Source organism: Ambystoma mexicanum, chromosome 13, assembly GCF_040938575.1.
Source record: "Ambystoma mexicanum isolate Mex_15411 chromosome 13, UKY_AmexF1_1, whole genome shotgun sequence".
Lineage (NCBI taxonomy): Eukaryota > Metazoa > Chordata > Amphibia > Caudata > Ambystomatidae > Ambystoma > Ambystoma mexicanum.
In genome coordinates this window covers 519,858,689-519,884,438 of record NC_090938.1, presented here as the reverse complement: position 1 = coordinate 519,884,438, position 25,750 = coordinate 519,858,689, and the positions used below count along the sequence as shown (strand labels likewise).

General features: G+C 47.1%; 1 protein-coding gene across 5 annotated transcripts in view; it reads right to left on the bottom strand.

Moving 5' to 3' along the window:
• The window catches only part of NBR1 (NBR1 autophagy cargo receptor), a 1,466,631-nt gene that overhangs the window by 802,263 nt on the left and 638,618 nt on the right, over positions 1-25,750 (bottom strand). For 3 of the 5 annotated variants that reach the window (XM_069634202.1, XM_069634206.1, XM_069634204.1), the window contains exon 12: positions 5,528-5,828. In XM_069634202.1, coding sequence (XP_069490303.1) covers positions 5,528-5,828 — 301 coding nt within the window. The remainder of the gene's footprint in view (positions 1-5,527; positions 5,829-25,750) is intronic. The other 2 variants (XM_069634203.1, XM_069634205.1) reach the window with 1 other exon arrangement.

The following is a 25,750-nucleotide window of genomic DNA, read 5'->3' as shown; positions in this document are numbered from 1 at the left end:
ACCCTTTCTAAAGATTGCAACAAAGTAATAATAATCCCTTAACCTTCTGGACTGGGCTGGCCGCCTTGACCATCTAACTGGTCCCTTTCTTTTGGTCCAACTCTTTCAGAACCTTTGAGACTTTTGTGCACTTTTCAACCGTGTGACCTTGGACACATTTCGTTCTGATCCTCTTAAAGTGGATCCGGCCTTCTGAACTCTAACTTCAAGGTTTGACTCTGCCTTCCTCTCTTGTTGTGTTCTTGTGAAAGTGTTGGGATCTGTTTCAATGTATACTCTGCTTTTCTCTCCCTTTTTAAAACGAATTATTAGAGTGCCATCTGTGTTAAGCGCTCACCGCTGTCTGAAAATAAGTGGGGCTTTACTTAAGACTTGTCTAATATTCTTTTAAGGGAGTGTATATCTTTTAGTGACCGTGTTTTTGAACTGCTTAATATTAGTGCCTGTGTGTTTTATTAGATGTGGTTTTAAATAAATAATTATATCTCTTTTACACCAAGCTCTGGTCAGTGTTTGCTTGTTCTACTGTGTTCTTTTCACCTATTGTGAATACTCTGTATACTGCCTAACTCTTCTTGAGGGAAGTCTGACTGCTCAGCCACAGCTACCAAGTGAATCTGTGTGGTACAGACTGCTACCAAGTGGGTTTACTGCCAAACACCTGTAGTCTTAAATCTTTTGCAGTGGTCCCATAGGGAACTGCACAGGTTTCTGCCTAACAAACGAAAGCCATGTACAACATCTGGCATTGTTGACGCGCCTGTTGGATGACAGAATTTATAGTGATTACATTGATGGTGGTGCCTACGCCAGGTAAAAACCCTGTTTGAAATGGATCTTGCGAATTACTCGAATCAAGCCAAAGATTGAACTGTCTTAAAAATAAGCGGGCAAAGATTTTCCCCAGGCAATCAAGAAGGGCGATGGGACAATAGGCTGTAGGATCGGCCCTATCGCCCTTTTTAAAGATTAGCAAAATGATAGAGCGCTTCCATGATTTAGGGATTTCGCCAACATAAAAAATGTGCTGAAAAATCTCATGGAGAATAGATGCCCTCATTCAGAACGGTGTTCTTTGAGCATGCCATTATGGAGGCCGTCAGGGCCAACAGCTCTGGATCGGCTAAGATTTTTGATACAATTTAATATATCTGCCTGATCTATTCTAAATATGTGAGATGATTTTATGTTCTGAAACTCCCATGAGAAATCTTGAAATGGGGAACGATCTTTGATGTTAAAGTGTTCAGACCACTTTTCACTTGGGAGGGCCGAGGTAATCACCGCAGATTGTAGTCTGAGTGGCTGTATTAAGGCAATTCCAGATGCAACTGGTGTATTTAGTGAGCAACTGCCTCAACATATTCTCTCCATCTTCTTGATATCGCAAACACTTATGGCCTTTCAGCCACTGTCTATAACTAGCTTTCAAAGACCTTTTCAAAGTTGGCCTACTAATGGCTGGCTCATCCTTTAAGCTGCGTATGGCTTGCCTTAGCTTCACCTTTCCTGAAGTTTTGCATCATGGTGACGTAGCACTGAGGATCTCTAGAAGATGGCCATCTATGGGAATCAATCAAATCTCGTTTAAGCTGATTCAATGTCAATGGATTCCAGCATAGGCGGGTGCCGCGGTTATTCACTTTACGAGGGTATGGATAGCTGTTTTGGTTTGATGATTGTTGCCCCACTGGAAAACCAAAGTGCATGACGAGTTTGTTGTGATCGCTCACTGATGAGGGAATCACATCCATAGATTGCACCTGGGGTAAACATTTCTTGTTTATATAGATATAATCTAAAATTGCCTGCCGTGAACTGCATGACCAAGTGACACGGGCAGGTACATCACCAGCCACAGTATTATTTACCATAACATACCCCCTTTCTTTCATAATTGCGCACCACATTTGTTCTGCGGGCCTGGACCTGCTATAGACCATTGGCAAAATATTTAAGTTTAGGTCACCGAGAACAATAGAACACAGGATGCTAGCATCAGCAATTATTGTATCCAAATGGAGGGTCAAGTGCATAAAAAAACATCTCATCCGTTATATTCTGCCTACTCCAATATATGCTAACAATGGCTAAACTCGCCATACCTCGAGTTAATTTAACTACTTGGAAGTACGGGGATAAGGAGGGATACTGGACCATATTAAAACTACTATCATGCTTAACTGCTAGCAGCAAGCCGCCCGAGGGGCGACCCATGGATTTTCTTTTACCACAAATGAAGAAATAATTGTATGTAAAGCACAGATTGGAGCAGTCATAAGCCATGTTTCCTGCAAAGCTACAATATCAAATCGATGCAAGTCACTTGTGGCTGAATTTATAAAGTGAGTGTGACCTCTGGTGTTCCAACAAAGCAAGCTAACAGCATCTTGTTTGAGGGTTAGTTATGATTGATTCACATACACTTGGGGTCCTGTGACTAGGGAAGCATGATAGGGGATTAGAGTTTGGGTTGTGGCAAGCTGTTTTTATTGGTACGTCGGGACTTGGACTCTCTCCATTTTGTCAATAGCTGGTTTAATATTTTGAGACAAAATGAATCCCAGGTCAAATAATGACATTTGCGCCTGCCACAACATGTCAAACACCAGACCTGAACGTACATTTATTTTAGCTTCCGACAAGTCATCTTGATTGACAAACTCTATGTCAGTGGTAGATGGGTCTTTAGGAGTCACAATATCAGCACAGATGGTCAATATACTAGATCTGTTAAGAACATATGTTGGAAATGGTGCTGCACGACATTTCATATTCAATGAATATAATTGCGGTTTACCAATGGAACACACCTTTTGAGGACTCACAGTTATCTCTTGCATACTTGTTTCACAAGGCATGGAATGGGTCAACGCCTGATTCGGCTGTTTTTTTGATATTTTACAATTTTGTTGAGCTATATTTGTTTTCAAGGAAAGAGCTGCAGATGTTCCTGACTAGGGGCCTTCAATTCCGAAAAACAAGATTCAAGTGAAGATTTAATGTATTCCCTTAGATCTTGTTTTAAAGTTGGTATAGGCTTTATTACAGAGGTTGCTTGCATTTGTGCAGTTTTTTCAGGCTCAACTACAGTAGATTGTACATATTCTGCCTGTGTGCTAATGGGCAAGGATGCAGTAGCAAGCTTTGGTATAAGGAGTAGCTCAGTGTGACTCCTTGGTGACTGTATGGTTAGCTTCAACATGCCTTGTGATTGATCTAAGTGTGCTGGAAGAGCTAATTGCGAAGGCAAGAGGAATGCGCAGTATAAGCATTAATCGAAGCTCTTATTTCTTCTCTTAATTGTGCGATGACTGATTCAACATGTACACTGTGATCTGGTACGGTGGCTGCTGACGTGGATGGGATGACGCCTGTTAGGACTCTTAAATCAGGCGGCATGGGCGTCCCAGAATCGGATTTAGTTTGAAACATAGATAGAGGCATGACAGTGGGAATGACTGCCTGCTTTGCTAAGGCTATCAGATCATCAAGTGGTTGATGTGGTAATGTCGCTGAAATCACATTGGTTGGAGCTTCAGGGATAAGTGGCATTACAGACTTTTCTAATCGAGATGGAATTTTAATAAACTTTCGGGAATTCTCATTGACTTTTATGCAAGAATTTGTTTTTTGCACAGCTCTTTTCATTCTTTTCCAATCTTTTCTCGAGCGACGAGAGGTAGAGGATTTGGATAAGGGATTGGTGCAAATAATTCAAAAATGTTTGCAGAGTTTTTCTGGAGAGGTGGAGAATGACAGGCATTAGTAGTGTCTACTAAAGTATTGGACTTGTCTTTCTCAACCACTAATGTTTGTACAGGTTGAAGACACTTGTTCGCCTGGATCAGATCAACAGGATCTACGGCCATTACATTGATAGGATTTATTGATGCATTATGTATAGAATTATCTTGATGATCCTTATTGAAATATTGCTCTATGAGCATTGATTGGCGAGTAACCTTATTGTCTAGGACCTCATACAATTTTGCAATAGTCAATAAGGCAGTGTTCATTGCACTCAAGGTGTTATTCAGAGCTGGGGCCTCTGGAAATGAGAAGCGCTTGGCCTGGGCTGTATCTATAAAGAATTCTGATATCTTGCCGTCTTCTCTGAATCTTGAATGACGAGGAGTAGGGGCTATGAAGGATGGTGATTCATTTACAATATCAATATGGGATTTGTTCAAGGTAACTGAGGAATTGATAGGAGTGGATTGTGGTGAAAGAAGGTTTTTAGCAGGAATAATAGTAATATTATGTGAGAGCTCTTCCTGCAACTGTATTAGATCCCCTGTATTTGAACATATATATAGTACGTCAGATGTGGGACAAGAGGAGTTGTTAGACAAATCTATGAACTCTAAGGCATCATCATCGACCTCACCCGTTATGCAGAGTTGCTTGTGAGCTTGGCGTAGTTGCACTTGGGCGGCCACTGAGCACAGCACAGGTTTCATGGGCAGCGCTGTGGTTAGTGTGCCTTGTGGTTTGCTACTGGTAATGGTAATGATATCAGTAGCTAAGTTAACCAGGTCGGGGCTGGTTAGTTTCATGTGAGCATCAGCCTGTAGTTCGCCTGCAAGACAGGCGGCTTCTAAAGTTATGTCAGTAACTTCCGCAATGGAATAATTACTTGCGCATCTGTCGAGATTGATGTGGCTTGTCTCGACACCTGGGGTGGGATGGAGAATTTTTGGTCGAACTGGCCTATTAGATTCGATGGCCTTAGAAAGGATTTCAGCCACGGCAGGTGGCGAATCTTGTTTCCCACCGTTGGTCATGGCTGGGGGAACAATTGGGGCTTCTTGAGACGCAACAATCAATGCCTCACCTGGGAGGGGTGCATACCGCCGATGACAATCTACCCCAGATGTGAGGGATTTTGAACGTTGATGCTTGGAACCAATGGAAGTTGCAAATGGTAAAATTTACTGTTTTAATGATAAACCGGCCACTGTGCTCACATGACCCACCATATTTTCGGGCATGCCGGTTTTCAGCGTGAATTTGCGAGCTACCATGATAGTTACAAAAAGCCAGAAGACTGTTTAAATATCCTGCGCAGTGCAATTGCTCAAGGCGCTTAATAAAGGCAAGCTGCCCAGAAGGGATCAAAGAGGGAATACCTCTGCAGTCTCCCGAGCGGGTGAGCCGCCACCAGCGCCTAACAGCCGCACAACAGCCAGCAGGCTTGTCACCTCCGGGCTTAACACCGCAAGGGTGGATGGCAGTGTGCTTTAACGCTGTGATGAATCACGTGATGGGTCACGAAATGAGTGTAAGCCCCGCCTCCTCCAAGCAGCGTTCGAGCACCTGCAAGAGCCCCTTCACAGCTCGCAGTGCAGGTTAGTTCAGGTAAGTAAAAACAATCGTTCTTCTCCAGTAAAAGCACTTTAGTTTGTCAGGATACAGGTAAGAAAAATATTTAGAAGTATATCTTCTTTCACAAAGCATCATGCAAGACAGAAGACCGAGGGGAGAAGTGTGAGGGAATATCTGCTTTTAAAAAAGACATTAGTACTTGCCTCTTGTTCTGGTTTGCAATGAGGTATTGACATCTTAGTGGAACTAAACAAAGTCTTGTCACTGGTTTCCAAGCCATCAACGCATGGAAAGGGGTCAACGATGATGCTGCACCACACCCTAGGCCCGAACTGCTCACCGCTGTGTGCCAAGCGCCAATGGGATGTGTAAGTCCCCTCCAAAGCGGGAGCAATAAATTCAACAGACAGAATCCCAATCTCACCAGGAAGTAGGGAAGGAACAGACACGTCCTTGTTGGCAGATGATAGCAAAGTAAGGTTTCCCCACATAAATTTCAGCTGAAAAATAATATGAAAATAAATGAGCTAAAAACATTAACAATACCATGACCAATGTAAAAAATTAGGTCAACTTTCCAAACTTACTGCTCAAAGTTCATTAACTGTAGTTCATGGGTAGCAATTTTTTTAACACTGTATCAAAAACAATCGCATAATCATTTGACTCACACTGGCGCTGTGAACAAGCTAACATAATAGCACTGACATAGGCTGCTTCCATCACAGAAGGCACCTGCTCTAGGTTAGGGAGGCATACATTGCTTTCACATAGCCTAATCCTATACATAAGGTGGAAAATAAAGTTAGTGGGACAATATATCAATAATACTAAAGGGATTTAAGATAGTGTATGGGATTTTGAACTTTGAACCTGAAGACTAACAAATTACTTACCTTTGAGTAATGTTCTTTTTGATGGAAGTTTCTCCCACTGTAAGGAACTCACGATGACAACAGTAAAGACAGACACAAGTGATGACAGTTCAAGGGTGTTTATTAAACTGTGCAGGATGGAAAAACGCCTAACCTAAATCTAAGATGGGAGCAAGCGTCGACCATCAAATGAAAAATAAGTCAGTCCTTGTGGTGTCTTGTCAAAGTAAAAAGCCTACACTAAATAAATTAAAACGATTGCCAATTCCTAACAACTCATTACAAAAAGAGTGTGGTATAGGGTATTCAAATAAAGGAAACAGTGTTAAAATAGTAAATCAGGATGTGATTGCCTTGAGGTCTCCGTTCCCCACATTTTTAGCATGGGACAAGGTGGGACTTAGGAGCACATTACACACTCGAGCCTTCCCAGCACGAGCCAACAGATCTGTATCAGCTACCAGATTCTTCTTATTTTTTTTTATGTAATACATTTTTTTTAGTTAAAATTGTGCAATTTAGTTTAAAAAGATACACTTTTTACACATTACTTTCAAATCTCAGCTAGCAGATTCTTTGATAGTTTTCTGTTTTCCATAAAAATCTCTGGCCTTCGAGGCCTGATGCTCTCAATAAACACACACAAAAGTTCTGTTCTAAGAACACTTTGGGTGACGACTTGCCCTCTGGGTCCACCTCTTCTGAGCACAGACTCCCTCAGAAATTGTATTCAACGAATTCACAAGATAGTTCCCTTCTCAGTGAACCCTGGGTGATAGCTTTCCATCCCCGGATCTCCCTATGATCCCAAATGACAAAGGGGACACTTCCCTCCCCCTGGTCTTGCAATACTTCTTGCTTTCACAAATATTAAAGTCTTTTTAAACAGGTTTTCAGACTTTGCCCCTCATTGTCAGTTTCCCTCTGCCAGGTTCACTCTCGCTGATTTTTCCGATATACCGTTCATGTATTAATTTTCAGTATGCAGGATTCACTTCCCTTAGCTTTCGCAATCATCTGCCGGTCAAAGACTTTCGATGGTACAGAGGATTTTACAAGACCGCTGTATGACCACTTTGACCTATCTTCACCTCTTCCCAAGGCGCTCCCAGAGCGTTGGCTCGTGGTTGATGGTGTCGGGGACATCGCGCCCTGCCTGGCAGCCGAGAAGCCCCAACCAACGGCGCTCCCGGTGCCCACGGACTCGCAGTGCTTTGCCTTTTGTTGGGCCCCCGTCACCGGAGAGCCCTCAAAGGTCTTAAAAGACCACTTGAACAACTTCTTCTCACCTGTTGCTGGGCTCTTCCCCTCAAGCCAGTTAGTAAGTCGAGTCTGACGGTCCTTCAATGTCCGGACGGACATGTTCTTACAGAACGTGCAGTCCTCTTCCATGTGGGACTTGTCGTTGTGAAGGTATTAGAGGCACCGGGAGTGCTGATCCTCCTTAAAGACATTCTGTAATCCACATATAGGGCAGATCCTAACCAGCTTGGATCCAACAGGCGTCATGTCTCCTAGCCCTGGGCCATGTCCACGCGGGGTAGGCATCAAAGATCTTCCGGAATCTTCCAAGAAGAGAAACTCGACTAAAATTCGCCCTTGGGGGGCATAGGAAAATTCCGAAACAGGTCCCCGTTGATCGGAAGAAGAATCGGTGGAGCTTGAGGCTCGAATTGACCGAAAAAATAAGAGTAAACTCTTAGGAAAAAAGCAAAACACAGTAAAATCTCGAGAGATATAGCACGAGAACTCCCAACACTTGAACGTGCAGTAAAAATCTGAAGATGGCTGCCAGAGGAGGGGCTTAGGTAGAGGGCAGTCATTGGCTGGGGGCAGTATGACCCAGAGACCAGCGATTGGTTATTAGTAGAAAGACAGTTCAGAAACAAAACAAACAGATCTTTTCTTTACCGAGGATTCCCAGCCTGACGACAGGAATATTCATGAGAATGTGAATCCATGCCAGACCCCATGCTGGAGAAATGCTGCTATACTTGAAGTATCCTGGGGAAAACCTGCAATATATTTTAGAAGTAATGGAGGGATATGCACTGCTCTCTGGCATTACAGTTAATCCTAAAAAATCGTGTATTTTCCCCTTGGGGAGATATGACAATGCATTACTTACCGTAAAAGCATTTCTGATGGTTGTATCTGCTTAGATTCACATGCTGTGCATAGGTCCGACATCCAGTGGTCACTGCGGAGTATTGCATTTTGTTTTTCGTAGTCGAAAAGGGCACGTCGACAAGGCGTGTCTGTAACACTATCCCTATAGTGACGTGCGTTGTACCCACAATCCATCACGCGTCGAGGTCCCTCTGTTTGTATTTTTTTGCCCTGAGGGAGCTTTCTAGACGTGAGAGTACAGAAAAGAGAGAAATATAGAAAAGGATGTCTATGTTCCTTCCATCCAAGCGGGGAGGAAGGGTGGGCGCATGTGAATCTAAGCAGATACAACCATCAGAAATGCTTTTACGGTAAGTAATGCATTGTCTTCTGATGTTTGTTAATCTGCTTAGAATCACATGCTGTGCATAGACTAGCGAGCAGTACCCGGAGTTGGCGGTGGGTTATGAGAAGGAACAGTAGAGAAAAGATGTCTTAATACTGTCTGTCCCACCTGGGAGTCAGATCTAGAGTGTGCATCTAGACAGTAGTGTTTTGTAAAGGTGTGCACAGAACTCCAGGTAGCCGCTTTGCAGATGGACTCAAGGGGAACATTTGCAATGAATGCTCTGGAAGCCCCAGTGCCTCGAGTGGAATGTGCTCTTGGCTTGAAGGGTAGTTCTCTCTTAGCAAGAGTGTAACAGAGAGTGATGCATTGTACAATCCATCTAAATATATAGTGGACTTAGAGACTGCATCTCCTTCTCTTCCTGCGGCCACCGAGACAAAGAACTGATTAGTCTTTCTCAGTGATCTGGTTCTTTCCATGTAGAACATGACAGCTCTGTGTACATCTAGTGTATGCAGACTTTTTTCTCCCAAGCTGGAAGGGTTTTGAAAGAACGTTGGTAGTTCTATAGATTGGTTTACATGAAATTTCGAGATGAATTTTGGTGCAAACCTTGGGTGTGTGCGAAGAACCACCTTATCCTTGTGAACAGATACGAAGGGGTCTAGTACAGAAAGAGCCTGTAGTTCACTTACTCTCCTAATGGAGGTGATAGCTATTAGGAAAGCAGTCTTAAGAGTGAGGTATTTTAGAGTTGCCTTGTGCATGGGTTCGAAAGGAGTGCCCATGAGTCTAGAAAGTACCACGTTTAAGTCCCATCCGGGAGCTGGGTTAGCTATCGGGGGGTGTATTCTCTTTACCCCTTCCATAAAGGCCTTGATAACTGGTATCTTCCACCACAACACTAAATTGGGAAGTGGTGTATGCAGAAAGTGCCGCTAGGTGGACTTTAATGGAATTAAACACTAGACCTGAATCCAGTAAATGGGTCAAGTACAGAATAATGTTAGTGGCAGAGCAGTCAACCGGGTTGATGTTCTTACTTCTACACCAGGTGACAAATCTTTTCCACTTGCTAGAATAGCAGTGGCGAGTATTAGGTTTTCTGGCTTCCCTGAGGATGTCCATACATCTCTGAGGGAGATGTAAATGTCCAAATTCTATGATCTCAGGAGCCAGGCTGCTAAGTTCATGGTCTGAGGGCATGGATGCAGTGTCCTGCCCTTGTCTTGTGACAGCATGTTGTACGGGCAGGGAAGTTTCATTGGGGGGGATAGGGACATCTCCATCAAGTGAGCGAACCATGGCTGCCGGGCCCACATTGGGGCTACTAGAATCATGGTAACCTGCTCTTGGTGCATCTTGTGCACCACTTTGTTGAGGAGGGGAGTCGGGGGAAAGGCGTAAACAAATTTCCCTGACCATTGAATCAACAGACCGTTCCCCTTGGACTGGTTCTGGGGGTACCTGGAGGCGTAACTTTGGCATTGTGAGTTATCCAGGGTTGCGAACAGGTCTATTTCCGGGAAACCCCATTGCGTGAAGACGTCTAAGACGATGTTTTCGTGTAAATGCCATTCGTACTCTTTGGGTAGGGGGAAGTCTCTGCTGAGTTTGTCTGCTAGCAGATTGAGTTCCCCTGGTACATGTTGTGATAGTAGGAACATGTTGTGTTTGAGAGCCCACTTCCATATATTATGGGACAGCTTGGACAGTCCTGGAGAGTGAGTGCCCCCTTGCTTGTTGAGATAGTGCATGGCTGTGGTGCTGTCTGTGAGGACCATCACTGTCTTTCCTTGTAAGTGTTCCTGAAAGGCTTTCAGTGCTTTGAACACTGCTAATAGTTCCAGCAGGTTTATATGCTTGGATGCTAAGCTCGGAGTCCACACTCCGTGAGCAGTCTGATGGGATAGGTGAGCCCCCCATCCTGTAAGGGATGCGTCTGTGGTTAGAGTGGCTTCCACTGCGGGTGTGGCAAAAGTTTTCCCTAATAACAGGTTTTCCTTTGTCCACCACCGTAGCGAGAGAACCAAGGCCTGCGAGACCACCACCACATCGTCCCATTGTCCGCTGGCCTGACACCACTGGCTGTAGAGCCACTCTTGCATTGGGCGCATGCGCAGGCGCGCGTGAGGTACCAAATAAATACATGACGCCATCATCCCTAGCAAGCGCATTGCTTTGCGTACCGTCACCTCTCGACCTGCCACATATTGGGGGATCTGAAACAGCATGTTTTGGACCCTCTCGTTGGAGGGGAAGACGAGGCCGTCCTTTGTTCGAATTAGAGCCCCTAGGAATTGTTTGATTTGGCTGGGGTCTAAGCTGGACTTCTTTTCGTTGATGGAGAAGCCCAGTTGGGACAAAAGGTCTACAGTCCTTTGGATATTGGAGAAGCATGTTTCGTAAGAATCCCCTGTTATGAGCCAGTCATCGAGGTACGGGTAAACCGGGATGGATAATCTGCGCAGGTGGGCCGCTGCCACTGCCAGTACTTTCGTAAATACCCTTGGTGCAGATGCTATCCCGAAGGGTAGTACTCTGAACTGATAGTGTTTGTTCTCTATCTTGAACCTGAGGTATTTTCTGTGCGCTGGCAACATTAAAATATGAAAGTATGCATCTTTCATGTCTAGTGTTGTCATGTAATCCCCCTGTGATAACAGTGGTATTACTTCCTGCAAGGTCACCATACAAAACTTTTGGGGTTTGACAAAGTTGTTCGCTGGGCGCAGATCTAATACAGGGCGCATGGTTAAGTCCTTTTTGGGTACAAGGAAGTACACTGAATAAATACCTTCTGTTACCTGAGATAAGGGGACAGCCTCTATGGCTTCTTTTTTCAGTAGCTCTTCTACTTCTTGAAGAAGAATAGTGAGGTGTTCCGGTGTCATGCGTCGGTTCCGTGGGGGTCTGTATTTCGGGGAACCGTTGAATTCGATGCAGTATCCGTGGGCTATGGTGGATAATACCCAGCGGTCTGACGTTATTCCCTCCCATGCTGAAAGGAACGATGTTAGCCGGCCCCCGACCGGTGATGCATGGGAGGGGACCCGAATCTTTGGGTCATTTGTTGGTATTGGGCGTGGGGCCTTTTGGACTGGAGCCGCGCCCTCTTCCTTTGCCACGACATTGGCCTCTTTGACTGAACTGGGTGCTTTGGTTAGAGGGCCAGTTGGTAGCAGAGTAAAATTGTTGTTGGCTTTGCTGCTGGTGTTGGCCACGAAAGGAGCGTCTACTGCCATAGCTGCGTCTGTTAGGTGGCCTAGAAATTTGGTCAAGAGTCTTGATGGTATCAAACTCCTTCTTCGCATGTTCTAGGGCCTCATCAACTGCTTTCCCAAACATATGTGTTTGCTCTATGGGCTTATTTATTAGGGAAGCCTGAGTTTCTGGCTTAAATCCCGAATTGCGCAGCCAGACATGGCATTTGAGAAGTATTCCCTGAACCAGGGAGCGGCCAGCTGTCTCTGAGGCATCTAAGGAGTTCTTTACGATGCCCTGGTTTACAAGAGTTCCCTCTGATATAGTAGCCAACAGGCGTGAACGCAGGGGTTCTGGTGCGTCCTCTGCTTCGCTGCGCAGCTTGCTCCACTGTGCATCTGCGTAGCTAGCTAGTAGGGAATTGTTATTTGCGATCCTGGTTGAGAAGGCGGCGGATGTCGTGATTCTCTTCCCAAGTGCATAGAGCTTCTTGCCCTCTTTGTCAGGTGGTGCCTCACTAGTAGATAGTGGTACCCCCGCTCTCTTTCTTGTGTTAGTCACTACCAGAGAGTCCGGAATAGAATGTCCCCTGATGTACAAAGGGTCAGAAGACGAAGGGCTGAAGAGCTTTTCTATCCGAGGGTTGACCCCTCTGACTAAGGCCGGATTGGAAAGGGAAGGAGTTATTCTTCTCTTTATAGAAGCCAGGAGCGGAATGGACTGGCTGACCGGGGCTTTTTCTTTAATAACCTTTTCTACAAAGTCTATGTCCGGAAGGGTCTCCCCTGTGTCTATTTCAAAATGCGCTGCTGCCTTGCGCAATAGTGCATTAAGTGAAGGCTGGTCATCTATGGGGGAGGTGTTCCCAATAGGTGAGTCCTTGGGAGGAGAAGGATGAAAGACATCAGGGTCTGAGTGCACTGATGGGGATTGCCAAGGCTGCGCTGATGGGGAGTGCCAGGGCTGTGAGGTAGCTGTATCTTCTTCAAAAGTTCCTGCGCTAGTGTAAGGGTCTTCCTCAAACCTCTCCTCCTCAAGTTCTTCCTCTGCACCTAAACACTCCTCATCTTCCTGGAGGTATTGCTCCTCTTCAGTGAGGTCATATGCATCTGTAGAAGGGGGAAACAGCCTAGGAATCTTGACCCTAGGGTCATCCTGGGTCCATTCTCTTGGTCTTTTGGGTGTGGGTGGGTTTTGGCTACCCAAAAACCTCTCCATCTTTTCCATACAAGAATGGAGTCTTTCCAGGGTCTCATGGGGAACCCCTGAATAGTCTAGAGGGGGGAAATCAGTGTTTTCACCTTCAAAACGCTTCGAACGCTCCCACAACGTCGATGAAAGGTTTCCGTCGCCCTCAGAAAAGCCCTCCGGTAGTTCAGAAGTGCCTTTAGATGGATGGGGCAGTTCCTGGCTACTCTTGTGCTTTTTCGGCGTTTCTATATCCTTGGGTGCGGTATTCGACGTCTGTTTCGTCGTCCGCTTACGTTTGTCCTCGGAAACAATTCTCGCCAGACTCTCGACGACGAGTTCGTCAGTCGAGGGTTCTGGAGTTGGCGTTACCTGCGTTGCGCGTTGTTTTTCGACGGCCGCTCTATGGAGCGTTACGTCGGATGTTTTTGAGGTAGCGCCCGTATTAGATAAAAGCCCAATCGCTGGTCGCTGCTGCGTTTGCGGGTGGGGCTTGAGACCCTTGCGGTCTGAGGTCGACGCCGGAGTGCCCTGCGTCCCCTTCGGCGCTGGTGGATCCTTCGTCCTGGACGAAGAAGAGCCGTGGGTTGTGTGCTTAGGCCTATGGGGTCTGTCTGCGTCCTTGTCGCCGGGGTGTTCATCCCCATAAGCAGGGCGTGAGCCGAGCCCGTCGGGGCCGGGGACGGACGTCGAGGAGCGCGAGCGCTCCTTCTGGGGGTTAATGACTTCCGTAACGGACGTCGAGTTATCACCCTCCTCGTCACTTTCTGTAACAGCGGCGGCAGGTGAGGAAACTGACTTCGACATCGCGTAGTCCGCCCACCTCTTAACTTTCCGTTCTTTAAGAGTTCTTGGTTTCAAGAGCTTACAGGCCACGCAGCTGTCCTCTTTATGATCGAGGGGCAAGCAACGATTACAGAGCTTGTGTTTGTCCTTCCAAGTGTATTTGCCCCTACAGCGTGGGCAAAACTTAAAAGGTGTCCTCTCCATAGCTGAGGCAATAAAAACTGGTGATAACAACCCCAAGGGAAAGATAGGGGAGAAAGAAAGACATTCTCGACAAGAAGGTAAAAGTTAGAAACCCCCACTCTCCCTACTGTATGTTGGCCGGCGAGGCCTGGCCACGTGTTCGGCAGCGCCGAAGGATCTCCTCCGTCTCTTCTCCTCCGTCGAAAACTTGCTCGGCGGAGAAACAGCTTCACAGCTAACGTCGAGGGGAGGGATCTTTTAACAGTAAGTATATATTAAGGACCGAGGTTCGTAGTAATTGTTTAGGAATGTCTCTCTAGGAGCTCCGCGTAAGGCGACCATAAGCTGGGCGGAAAAAAACAATCTGAGGGACCTCGACGCGTGAGGGATTGTGGGTACAACGCACGTCACTATAGGGATAGTGTTACAGACACGCCTTGTCGACGTCCCCTTTTCGACTACGAAAAACAAAATGCAATACTCCGCAGTGACCACTGGATGTCGGACCTATGCACAGCATGTGATTCTAAGCAGATTAACAAACATCAGAAATAGGGATTCTGCGAGAAAATCTATCAGTATTACAAATACATTGGGAGACTAGCACCTTTAGATGATATTTACTACACAGTGGAGGCTGAATATAAACACAACACGGAGAAGGCAGTGACAGACATTGCGAACAGCATGAGATTCTGGGCTAAGCTCCCTTTGGCCATGGTAGGGAGGGTGGCACTGTTGAAGATGGTTGTATTACCTAGGTTGTTACATTTTTTTGGGAACATACCATACACGATACCCAAGCGATTCTTTGTAAAACTTCAGAGCATGTGTAGGGGGTTCACGTGGCATAATACCAGGAATAGAATAGCCCTGTGGAAGCTGCAGAACATGTATGATCAAGGGGGCATACAATTGCACAACTTTTAGGTTCATTATTTGGCCAGTCAACTACAATATGTGGCTAGGTGGTTAATGGAAGACTTACATCGGAGTCCGGATTGTTGAGGTCTGAATGTGTCCCATTTATTTTTAAAGAATGGATATGGATGCCGAAATCAGAGCTAAAAGGGGGCAAGAGGATGCTAGAACTGGGATGGAAGACAAGCAAGGCTTGTCAGGTCATGGAGAACCCGACCCCGCGTTCTCTGCAAGGGCTGCTAGTGGCATTGACCGGAGTAGACAAGCAATTGAGGAAGATAATTCGTCAGCATTGGGAACCGATGGGCATTGCAACGCTGGGAGATGTATGGCAAGATGGGAAGGTAATGGAATGTAAACACATTGGTAGAAGAAACGGGTCTACACTCAGGACAGTATATCACTTACACCAGATTGGTGCGGCGGGTGAGAGAGACGTGGTCAGAAACAGTGCTAGGTCAACCCGACACGACCATAGACACAAATTACGATATCTCAGAGGGGCGGGCATGAGGTTTCTCGAATTTATGAACGGTTGATGTCCAGGGTGGGAAAGGAGGTGACCCAGCTGAGACGGGACTGGGAAGAGGAAGCTGGAGAACCTATGAATGATGGATTGTGGGTGAGGGTTCAGAGATACCACAAAAAAGTGTCCTGGAATGCGAGGTTGCAACAGATCCAGCTATATATTACGCACAGGGCATACATGACCCCCCAGAGGATTGCTCGATTCAAGAACGCAGGAATACTAACATGTCCCAAATGCTGGGAAGTAAACGCAGGGATGATACATATGTTCTGGGCATGCCTGGAAATTGGAAAATTCTGGGGAGAAGAAGCCCACCGTTTAACTGAGAAAGGGATCACATTAGATGTGGAATCTGTGTGGGCATGCAAGGTAGGGTTTTTTTTCCAGACCGCGCAAAATGAAACACAAACTCAAGGACTTGGCCTATATACTGGCGAAGCGCAGAATTGCCATGGGTTGGAAAGCAAACAATAGACCAAAGGTAGATGTTTGGTGGCATGACCTCCACAAATGGGCAGAAACGGTGGTATGGAGCAAAGTCGTCAGTAGAGGGGGAGAGGAGGTAGCGGAAACTTTGATGGCCTGGCTGGGTCTACCCAGGCCTTCCTAAGTGAACATGATTCCTCCGGGAGTACAGAAGTGGAGGTACCCCTAGATGAAATACCAGCCGATGGTAAAGTGGAGTAGGCTCGAGTTAGGAGGGAGGCTAATGTGGAGACAGTGGACACTTTGTGATACTGCATATGATGCTGGAACTTATACGACGTGCACTGTTGGGTTTGTTATCATGTTGATTGGTTGTTAAAAGTTAATAAAACATTTTTTTTAAAAAAAAGTTATTGAACAGCATCTGGTCGTCAATAGGCAAGTCCATTGTTTGGGAGGCAGGTTGAGCATCTAGAAAAATGTTCACCGGGTCAGAGTAATGTGGGGGGAGGAGGGCCAGTTGCCCAGGTCATCAGCGCAGTTCCAGTCTGTTTCCTGATAAGTAGGATCTTGGCCATCCTGGCCTGAGCCCTGGACATATAAAACGTCTGGATTAGGGTCACTGGGTCATCCAGACATCCACCTCGGGGTCCTGATAGGATTCTACCTGGGGAGGGGAGCCTCTGTGATTTAGGAGGGCCAGGACTTGGGTCAACATACTTAAGTCTTTTTAAAACGGTCTCAAACTGGTCAGAGAAATGAAAGAACTCAGCCATTTTATTACTGGTTTATTCAGAGGAGTCTGAGGGATCACGAGGGGGAAAAGGCTGTACAGAGCGGGCTGGGTCCTGGTGCAGGGCTCTAGAAAGAGAAGCTGCAAAATAGTCCTCATGCAAATTAGCGGCCTTCCCGGCATCCAAAATGGTCGAACTAGCTTTGGAAAGCTTATCCCGAAGCCTCCGGAGTGTTTTCTACAAGTGGAAACATCTAAGCGCGTCTTGAGACGCTACTGTAGCTTTCAACGTTAACGCATCTTTGGACGCCACCTCGATGGAGGACTAGATTTAGTGGACATGACCACTACAGAGGAAGATATATTTTTTTTTAACGTTTATTTTTCATGCCAATTAAGAGAGTACAACCGAGTTTGCGGTTCCATCAACTGTACATACATAGCTATTCACAGTAACATCTTGTGCTAGATTGACCAGTGTTTGCATTAGCCAGCTCCCCCCTATAGCTTAAAACACAGTACAGTATATTTCCGCCTCAATCTCCAGATGCCTTTAGAGCCAGATATGAACGGTATTCCAACCAGGTATAGCGCGGTCTAGCTGTGGCGGGTAGGGTGTTCACGTATTGCTCTTCATTTTCTTGAGTCTAAGTCAGTGCAGTAATAACGAGCAGTGCACCAAGTGGACTCCGCTCTAGCAGGGAGTTCACCACTCCAGACAAAGTGTCTAGTATTGTGTCCCAAAACTCTATTAACTGGGGACACTCCCAGAACATGTGTAGGTGATCTGCTGGTGTATGGTGGTATCTGGGACACCGGTATTCAGTAGGTTGGTACATCTTGGTGAGCCTAGCGGGGGTATAGTATAGTCTATTCAGAATTTTAAATTACATAAACTTAAACCTGAAGTTTAGTGACACCTTCTTGGTACGAGTGCACATATGTAGCCACTGACCATAAGTGAGATCTATACTCATTTCCTCGGACCAACGAGCGCAAGCTCGCGGTGGGGAGGCAACTTATCAAGTATCAATTTATAGAGAGTAGAGAGGATGTGTCTAAAGTCCCCAGAGTTGGCTATGAACGCCAGTGTAGTTGTCTCAGGGGGTTCGCAAGGGTATCCCGGCCACCTAGCCGATACTGCTGAATGGATCCTATAATACTGGAGCCGCTCCCCTGCAGCTCCCCACCCCCATGTCCAGGCCTCCAGGTAGTAGGTGGAATTCATTTCCCGTCCAGAAATAGGTCCGCCAAAGCTCTATAGCCCAATCCCTCCCACTGCGCTTGAATTGCTCTATCCCACATTTGTCTTAGCTCTGGGAGCTTCCACAGTGGGAGCCAGCAGTAATATGTGTAATCTTCTCCTGTGAGGGTGAAAGTTAATCGCCACGCTCTAAGTTTGGTTGCAACAGGGTCATATGGGCAGTCGTCATTGTAATGTCGGTCAAGTAATTTAAGGTCCCTTTGTCCCGCTGCTAGTCCTAACTTGACGTGGGGAGGGGGATGGTCCGAAACATATCAGAATGAGGCGAATTGTGCTTGGGAAGCTATCCTGTAGAGTTCTAGATGTGGTGCTAAGAACCCACCTTGTTTATATGGCAAGGTTAACTCAGAACCCACCTTGTTCATATGGCAAGGTTAACTCCATCCATTTTTTACAAACTGCCCCGGAGTGCTATAAGAATTGTGTGAGAAGTGTATGTAGTTTGACGAAATAGGGTTTCCCGGGCCATATCGGCACGTTACTAAGGGATACATTACTCACCGTAATCGTATTTCTGATGCTTGTATCTGCTTAGATTCACATGCTGTGCATAGGCCGACATCTAGTGGAAGCTGCGGAGTATTACAGTTTGTTTTTCGAAACTCGAAAATGGGCGCGACACAGGCGTGCCAGTAATACTATCCCTAGTGTGACGTCCACTGTACCCAAGATCCCTCACGCGTCTAGGATCCTCAGATTGTATTTTTTCTGACATGAGGAAGCATGAGGAGTAGCGTGAGTACAGATAATCCAAGCAGATAGACAGAAAGGTAAGACTACAAGCAATCATGCGCCTTCTCTCGGAGGGGAGGAAGGGTGGGTCGCATGTGAATCTAAGCAGATACAAGCATCAGAAATACGATTACGGTGAGTAATGTATCCCTTCTGAGGCTTGTGGAATCTGCTTAGATCACATGCTGTGCATAGATTAGCGAGCAGTACCAGAAGAAGGAGGTGGGATGTGAGAAGGGTCATGAGCAAACAGGTGTCTTAGAACCGCTTGTCCCACTTGTGTATCTGTCTTGGAATGAGTGTCAATGCAGTAATGCTGAGTAAAAGTGTGAATAGAGCTCCAAGTAGCTGCTTTGCAAATGGTGTCGAGGGGAACATTTGCAATGAAAGCCAGAGTGGCCCCAATGCCTCTAGTAGAATGGGCCCTTGGCGTAAAAGGCAGAGTTTTTTCAGAAAGAGAGTAACACAGCTGTATACAGTTGATAATCCACTTCGAGATCGCGCCTTTAGAGACGCGATCCCCCTCTCTGCCTGTAGCTACGGAGACAAACAGTTGATCTGTTTTCCTTAGCGGTCTGGTTTTATTTACATAGTAGAGGACCGCCCTACGCACATCAAGGGTGTGTAGTTTCACCTCAGCTGAGCTTTGCGGGTTCTGGAAGAAAGCCGGAAGCTCGATGGACTGGTTTACATGGAACTTAGATATAAATTTAGGTGAGAACCTAGGGTGTGTGCGTAAAACCAGTTTGTCCTTGTGGATAGTAAAGAAAGGATCCTGCACTGACAGAGCCTGAATTTCACTGACCCTTCTTATAGAGGTAATGGCTACTAAGAAGGCCGTTTTATAAGTCAGGTGTTTGAGACTACTTTTATGCATGGGTTCGAAAGGGGGGCCCATGAGCTTAGCTAGCACCACATTGAGGTCCCATCCTGGCGGTGGGTTCGAAATAGGAGGGTGAAGTCTCTTTACTCCTTCCATGAAGGCTTTAACTACTGGTACTTTCCACCACGATACTTTGTTATGGGATGTGGTGTAAGCCGAGAGGGCTGCCAGGTGTACCTTCAGAGAGTTAAAAACCAAACCTGCGTCCAGCAGGTGGAGCATGTATGTTACAACGTTGGAAGGAGTGCAATCAACTGGGTTGATTTGTTTATTCTGGCACCAAATAACGAATCTCTTCCACTTGTCAAAGTAACAGTGCCTTGTGTTTGGTTTCCTGGATTCTTTTAGGATGTCCATACACCTCTGTGGTAAATTGAGATGCCCAAACTCTATGACCACAGGAGCCATGCTGCCAGGTTCATTGAGTTGGGTTCCTGGTGCACTGTTTGAGCTTGTTGCTGGGACAGTAGGTTGTACCAGGCTGGAAGTTTGATGGGCTCGCACACCGCCATCCTGCGTAGGTGTGGAAACCATGGTTGTCTCGCCCACATGGGAGCAACTAGGATGAGCGTCATCGATTCCTTGTTCATCTTGTACACCACCTTCCTGATGAGAGGAGTTGGTGGAAAAGCGTACGCAAACATCCCTGACCAGTTCATCCACAGGGCGTTCCCTTGGGAGTCTGGCTGGGGGAACTTGGATGCAAATCCTGGGCATTGTTTGTTTTCGCTTGTGGCGAATAGGTTTATAGTGGGGAAACCCCACTGAGAGAAGAGATCTTCTACGATATCTCTGTGAAGGACCCATTCGTGTTCTTCTGGGAGGGAGTCTCTGCTTAGGGCATCTGCTAGGGAATTGAGCTCCCCTGGAACATGTTGTGATGACAGGAAGATGTTCTGTCTGAGTGCCCATATCCAGATTTTCTGGGCAAGCTTGGACAGATTTGGCGAACAAGTCCCTCCTTGTTTGTTCAGATAGAACATGGCGGTCGTGCTGTCCGTCTGGATCTGCACCGACAAGTTTAGCAGATGGGGCTCGAACGCCCGAAGCGCTCGGAATACTGCCAGAAGCTCTAGCAGGTTGATGTGGTTCTTGGCTACTGAGTGAGACTAGAGACCCTGAGCTGTGTGGTGGAGATGGTGAGCTCCCCACCCAGTCAGGCATGCATCTGTAGTCACCACTGCCTGTACTTCGGGATCGTAAAAGTGTTTTCCCCTTGCGAGATTCTCTCTTGTCCACCAGTGTAAGCTCTGTACGAGTGTTGCGAAACGACCACTAGATCGTCCCACTGACCACTTGCCTGAGACCACTGTTTCGCCAACCATTCCTGCATGGGACGCATGCGCAGACGCGCGTGGGGGACCAAGTAAATGCATGACGCCATCATGCCCAGTAACCGCATTGCTTTGCGTACCGTTATTTGTTGACCTGACTGATAATGTGGGATTTGCAGTAGTATATTCCGAATTCTCTCTTCCGAAGGGAAGGTCAACCCTTTCTGAGTATCTAGGATTGCTCCTAGGAACTGTTTTGAGGTGCTTGGCACCAGACTTGACTTCTTCTCGTTGATAGAGAAGCCTAATTCGTGGAGGAGGTCGATAGTCCTCTGAATGTTTGACCTGCAAATTCCTGGGGTTTCCCCCGTTATGAGCCAGTCGTCCAGATAAGGGTACACTGGGATTGCCTCCCTGCGTAGGTGTGCAGCTGCCACCGCCAGTACCTTGGTGAATACCCTTGGTGCTGAAGCTATCCCGAAGGGCAGTACCTTGAATTGGTAGTGGCGACTGTCCACCTTGAAGCGCAAGTATTTTCTGTGCGCTGGGAGCATGGAAATATGAAAATAAGCATCTTTCATATCCAAGGTTGCCATGTAATCCCCCTTTTTTTAGGAGGGGGATTACCTCTTGTAGCCTGGTCATACGGAATTTTTGGGGCTTGACATACTTGTTGGCAGGCCGTAAGTCCAATACTGGGCGCATTGTCAAATCTTTCTTTGGCACAAGGAAGTAAGTTGAATAGATACCCTTGTTTACCTGGTGTCCTGGGACGAGTTCTATCGCGTCCTTTTCTAGCAGAATTGCGATCGCCTCGAGAAGGATCTTCTGATGTTCTAAGGAGTGTATTCTTTGTCGTGGAGGGTGGTTCCGGGGACGCTGCAGTAATTCTATACAATATCCTGTGGACACTGTTGACAGCACCCATCTGTCTGAGGTGATCCCTTCCCAAGCCTGGGTGAAGTTGGAAATGCGTCCCCCTACTGGGGTTGCGTGAGAAGGGACCCTGAACTGAGCGTCACTGCTTTGGTGGAGGCGTGCCACCTCCCTTGTTGGGGCTGCCTCTGCCTCTTCCACGACCTCTCTTGTTACCCCTGCCGTAACTTTGGGTAGACTGCTGGTTGTTGTTCCATTGTGTACCCTGTCCTTGGGCATAGTTGCCTCTTTGTGAATTTTGGCCGCGTGGGCGACGAAAATTACTGTCCCCCCTCTGGTTAGGGGGTTTGTTGGTAAGCTGGCCAAGGGATTTGAGAGTCTCGTATTCGTCCTTGGCATTTTTAAGTGCGTCTTCGACCGCTTTCCCAAACAATAGATCGGGTTCCACCGGCTTGTCTATTAATGAAGCCTGGGTTTCTGTTTTGAACCCCGACTGCCGTAACCACGCATGTCTCTTGATAACAGTACCTTCTGCTATCAATCTTCCTGCGTTGTCCGCGGCGTCGAAAGTTGCTTTTAATATGCAACCAGACACGGCTCTCCCTTCTGCCGAGATCCGAGCCAAGTGGCCCTTTAACGGTTCAGGAGCAGAGGCTATGAGCGCCGCGACCTCTTCCCATTGATGGCAGTTGTAACTTGCCAACAGGGTGGTGGAGTTTGCAATCCTTGCTTGGTAGGCGGACGTTGAGGCTACCTTCCTGCCAAACCCATACAGTTTTTTGCTCTCCTTGTCCGGAGGAGCTTCTGACGACGATAAGGGTGTCCCAGCCCTCTTCCGAGTGTTGGTAACCACTAGGGAGTCTGGTTTAAGATGTCCTCTTATATAAAGAGGGTCAGACTGGGCTGCCCGAAAAAGTTTTTCAACTCTGGGGTTGACGGCTCTGGTGAGGTTAGGATTCACCAGGGATGGATTTAAGGATAGGGATGGTCTGAGCGACCGGCCTCCTCTCTCCCACCAACTCTTCTGCGAAGTCCCTTTCCTCCTGTACACCGTGGGTGTCGATGTGAAAATGTTCTGCTGCGCGAGCGAGAACTTCATTAAGGAGGGGCTGGTTATCAACTGGCGAGTCGGTAACTGGGGCTTCGCTCTCTACCGGGGAATCTACTCTGTAAATTTCCTGCTCATCTTCTACCTCCTCCAGGTCCTCATCATCCGCATAGTATTCAGTCCCGGTTTGTTCCTCCATAATTTCAAACTCCTGGTCCCCTTCAGGGAAAGGCTGTCCTTGGTATCTGGGGTGTGGAGTAGAGTATGGAGTAGAATAATGCTGCACCTCTAAGGGTTCAGGTCTTTCGAACCGGGCCTTTTTACTTAGGGGGATAGGATCAGAGGAGCCTGAGGGTGTGGCCCCTTGAGGGTCATACGAAAGGAAATGTTCTGGGTTTTTGTCATAAAAATCAGCTAAGGAAGACATCTTTGACATGACCCTGTCTATGTCTTCACTGGACCATTCTTTGGAACAGGGTATGACTTTAGTAGGCAACTTAGAGGACTTATCAAGGGTACCCTTGCTGGATGTTGATGTCCCAGTAGATTTGTGTTTGTCTGTCTGCTTAGGAGTGGAAGGCTGTGCTTTCCGCTGTTTCCCCCCCTCCCCGTGCGTGGAAAAATGTTTTCCCTGCCCCTTGGAGGCCCCAGAGACTTTCGACGCCTGGCGTCGAGGGTCGGGAGAGGTATCTGTGTGTTTCGAGCGTGGGGCCTCGCTGGTGTTAACTGCGGCCTCGGTCTCCTGGAGCGCGGCCTGGGGGTGGAAGTCGTCTTCGTCTTCCGAAGATCGAACTTCCGTTAATCTAGGGAGCGAGGCACTCTTGGCAAGAGTGGATGATTGCCTTGCGTCATGAGGCGATCTCGATCGAGAGCGCCCAGAGGACACCGAGTCGGACCGTTCTATCTGTTCCTCTTTCCGAGAAGTCGACGTCGTCGAGGTTCGGTTGGGCTTAGTGTGCTTTGTGTGTGTAGGGTGTGTAGCGCTTGCGTCGCCGGGGGTCTTCCCCATAGCCGCCCTGCTGGACAACCTTCCGAGGTCGGGGACCTGCGCTCGGCAGTCTTTCGATGCCGTAATGCCCTCGCCGTCCGAAAGTACGGCGTCGCTGCCATCGCTGAAGGTGCCCTCCGCTGCCATGGCAGCCTGCCTGGCGTGGTGGGCCCAACGCGTTGTCGAACGGTCCTTAAGTGTCTTAGGCTTAAACCTACTACACGCTCTGCAGTTCGCTTCGGGGTGGTCCCTCGGCAAGCAGAGATTGCACGTGGCGTGCCTGTCGACCCAAGGGTATTTGCGGTTGCACTTGGGGCAGAATTGGAAAGGGGTACCCTCCATACGCACCTTGAGGCAGCAGGCTGGTAAGTGTAGGAAATATATAAGGTGTACCTATATACCAAGAGTGAAGAGTATGTACCACCCCCCACTCTCCCTACTTGCAGGGCCGAGGCCAGCGGCCTACTAGGCCCGGGCCGAGGCCAGCGGCCTTCCGAGGCCCAGATCCGTCGTGCAGCAGCCGACGGTCAATGTCTTCTCCAGCCGTCGTCGAGTGTCGAGGGTCGACGTTGGGGTGGGGAAGGATGTCAATAAATAATTTTAAACTTCAATAATTAGCAAAAGTATGGCTAAGGCCAGGGGACTCCGCAAGATGCTTCCGACCAGTATGGCGGAAAAAAACAATCTGAGGATCCTAGTCGCGTGAGGGATCTTGGGTACAGTGGACGTCACACTAGGGATAGTATTACTGGCACGCCTGTGTCGACGGCCATTTTCGAGTTTCGAAAAACAAACTGTAATACTCCGCAGCTTCCACTAGATGTCGGCCTATGCACAGCATGTGATCTAAGCAGATTCCACAAGCCTCAGAAATATATATATATATATATAGCAGCTTAGGTACTAGTGTAATTTTAATTAGAGAGAGTTTGGCAGCGGTGGAGATCGGAGGAGACTCCTATCTGTTGAGTTTGTTTACAACGTGAGCTCTGACTGTGTCATAATTGTCTTGGAGCAATGAGGTGTGTGTTCTAGATATCACCACCCCCAGGTATTTAATGCGGTCTGGGGACCACCGGCGGGGGAAGGTACCCGGGCACTCAAGTGTTTTATCTTTAAGTGGGAACATTTCAGATTGAAAGCAATTAATAGTAAAACCGGAAAATTAACCAATTCGCTTAATGTCCAATAAGATGGGATCAAGGTTAGTGTGTGGGTCTCGGACGTAGAGCAATACATCGTCTGCATATAGTGATTATCTCTGTAGGGCCAGCCAATCGGATACTGCGTCGTCCGTGTCGCTCTCTGATGAAATCCGCCAGGGGTTCAATGGGGTGAGCGAATAGGAAAGGGCAGGGGGGGCAACCCTGTTGGGTGCCTCTTCTCAACTGAAACTGATCGGATGTGCAAGAGTTGACTAGCACCCTGGCCAGTGGTTTTGTGTACAATAATTTAATATAACCAGACCCTCCAGTTTATAGCGGTTTAGCGATCACGCAAAATGCTGCAAAAAAGGCCGTTTTGCGCAAAATGCTGCAAAAACTGCCGTTTTGTGCAAAACAGCTTTTTCTTTTTTTTTCTTTTTTTTTAAAGTTTTTACAAAAAAATAGATCTGCAAAAACTACTGTTTAAAAAAAAATACTTGGGTTGGCAGGTTCTCAAAACTTTTTTTACACAAGAAATGAAATGCGCTAACACATCTCATTACTTGCGCCCAAAAAAAGAGCAGCCCAATCCACAAGGGACACCTTAATGGGCACATTTTATATATGCGCCCATTCAGATGGCCTTTTTCACCTCCTTGAGCAAATCAGGGGGCGTTTCTGCCAATTTAAAAGCGCATCCAACATTTCCAAGCAAGATGAACTTTTAAATGTGCAGAAATTGAAAGCAACCCAAGCGCACGGGATGTGGGGGTGCCACTGCATGACAGGGTCTTTCCTGACCCTGTCATGCATTTCTTTTAAGGTATGAAACACTGCTGTGTCGCTTGCATTTCTGTACCTCAAACAGGATAAAAATGTGTTTTTTGGGTCGCATTTTACAGTGGCTGG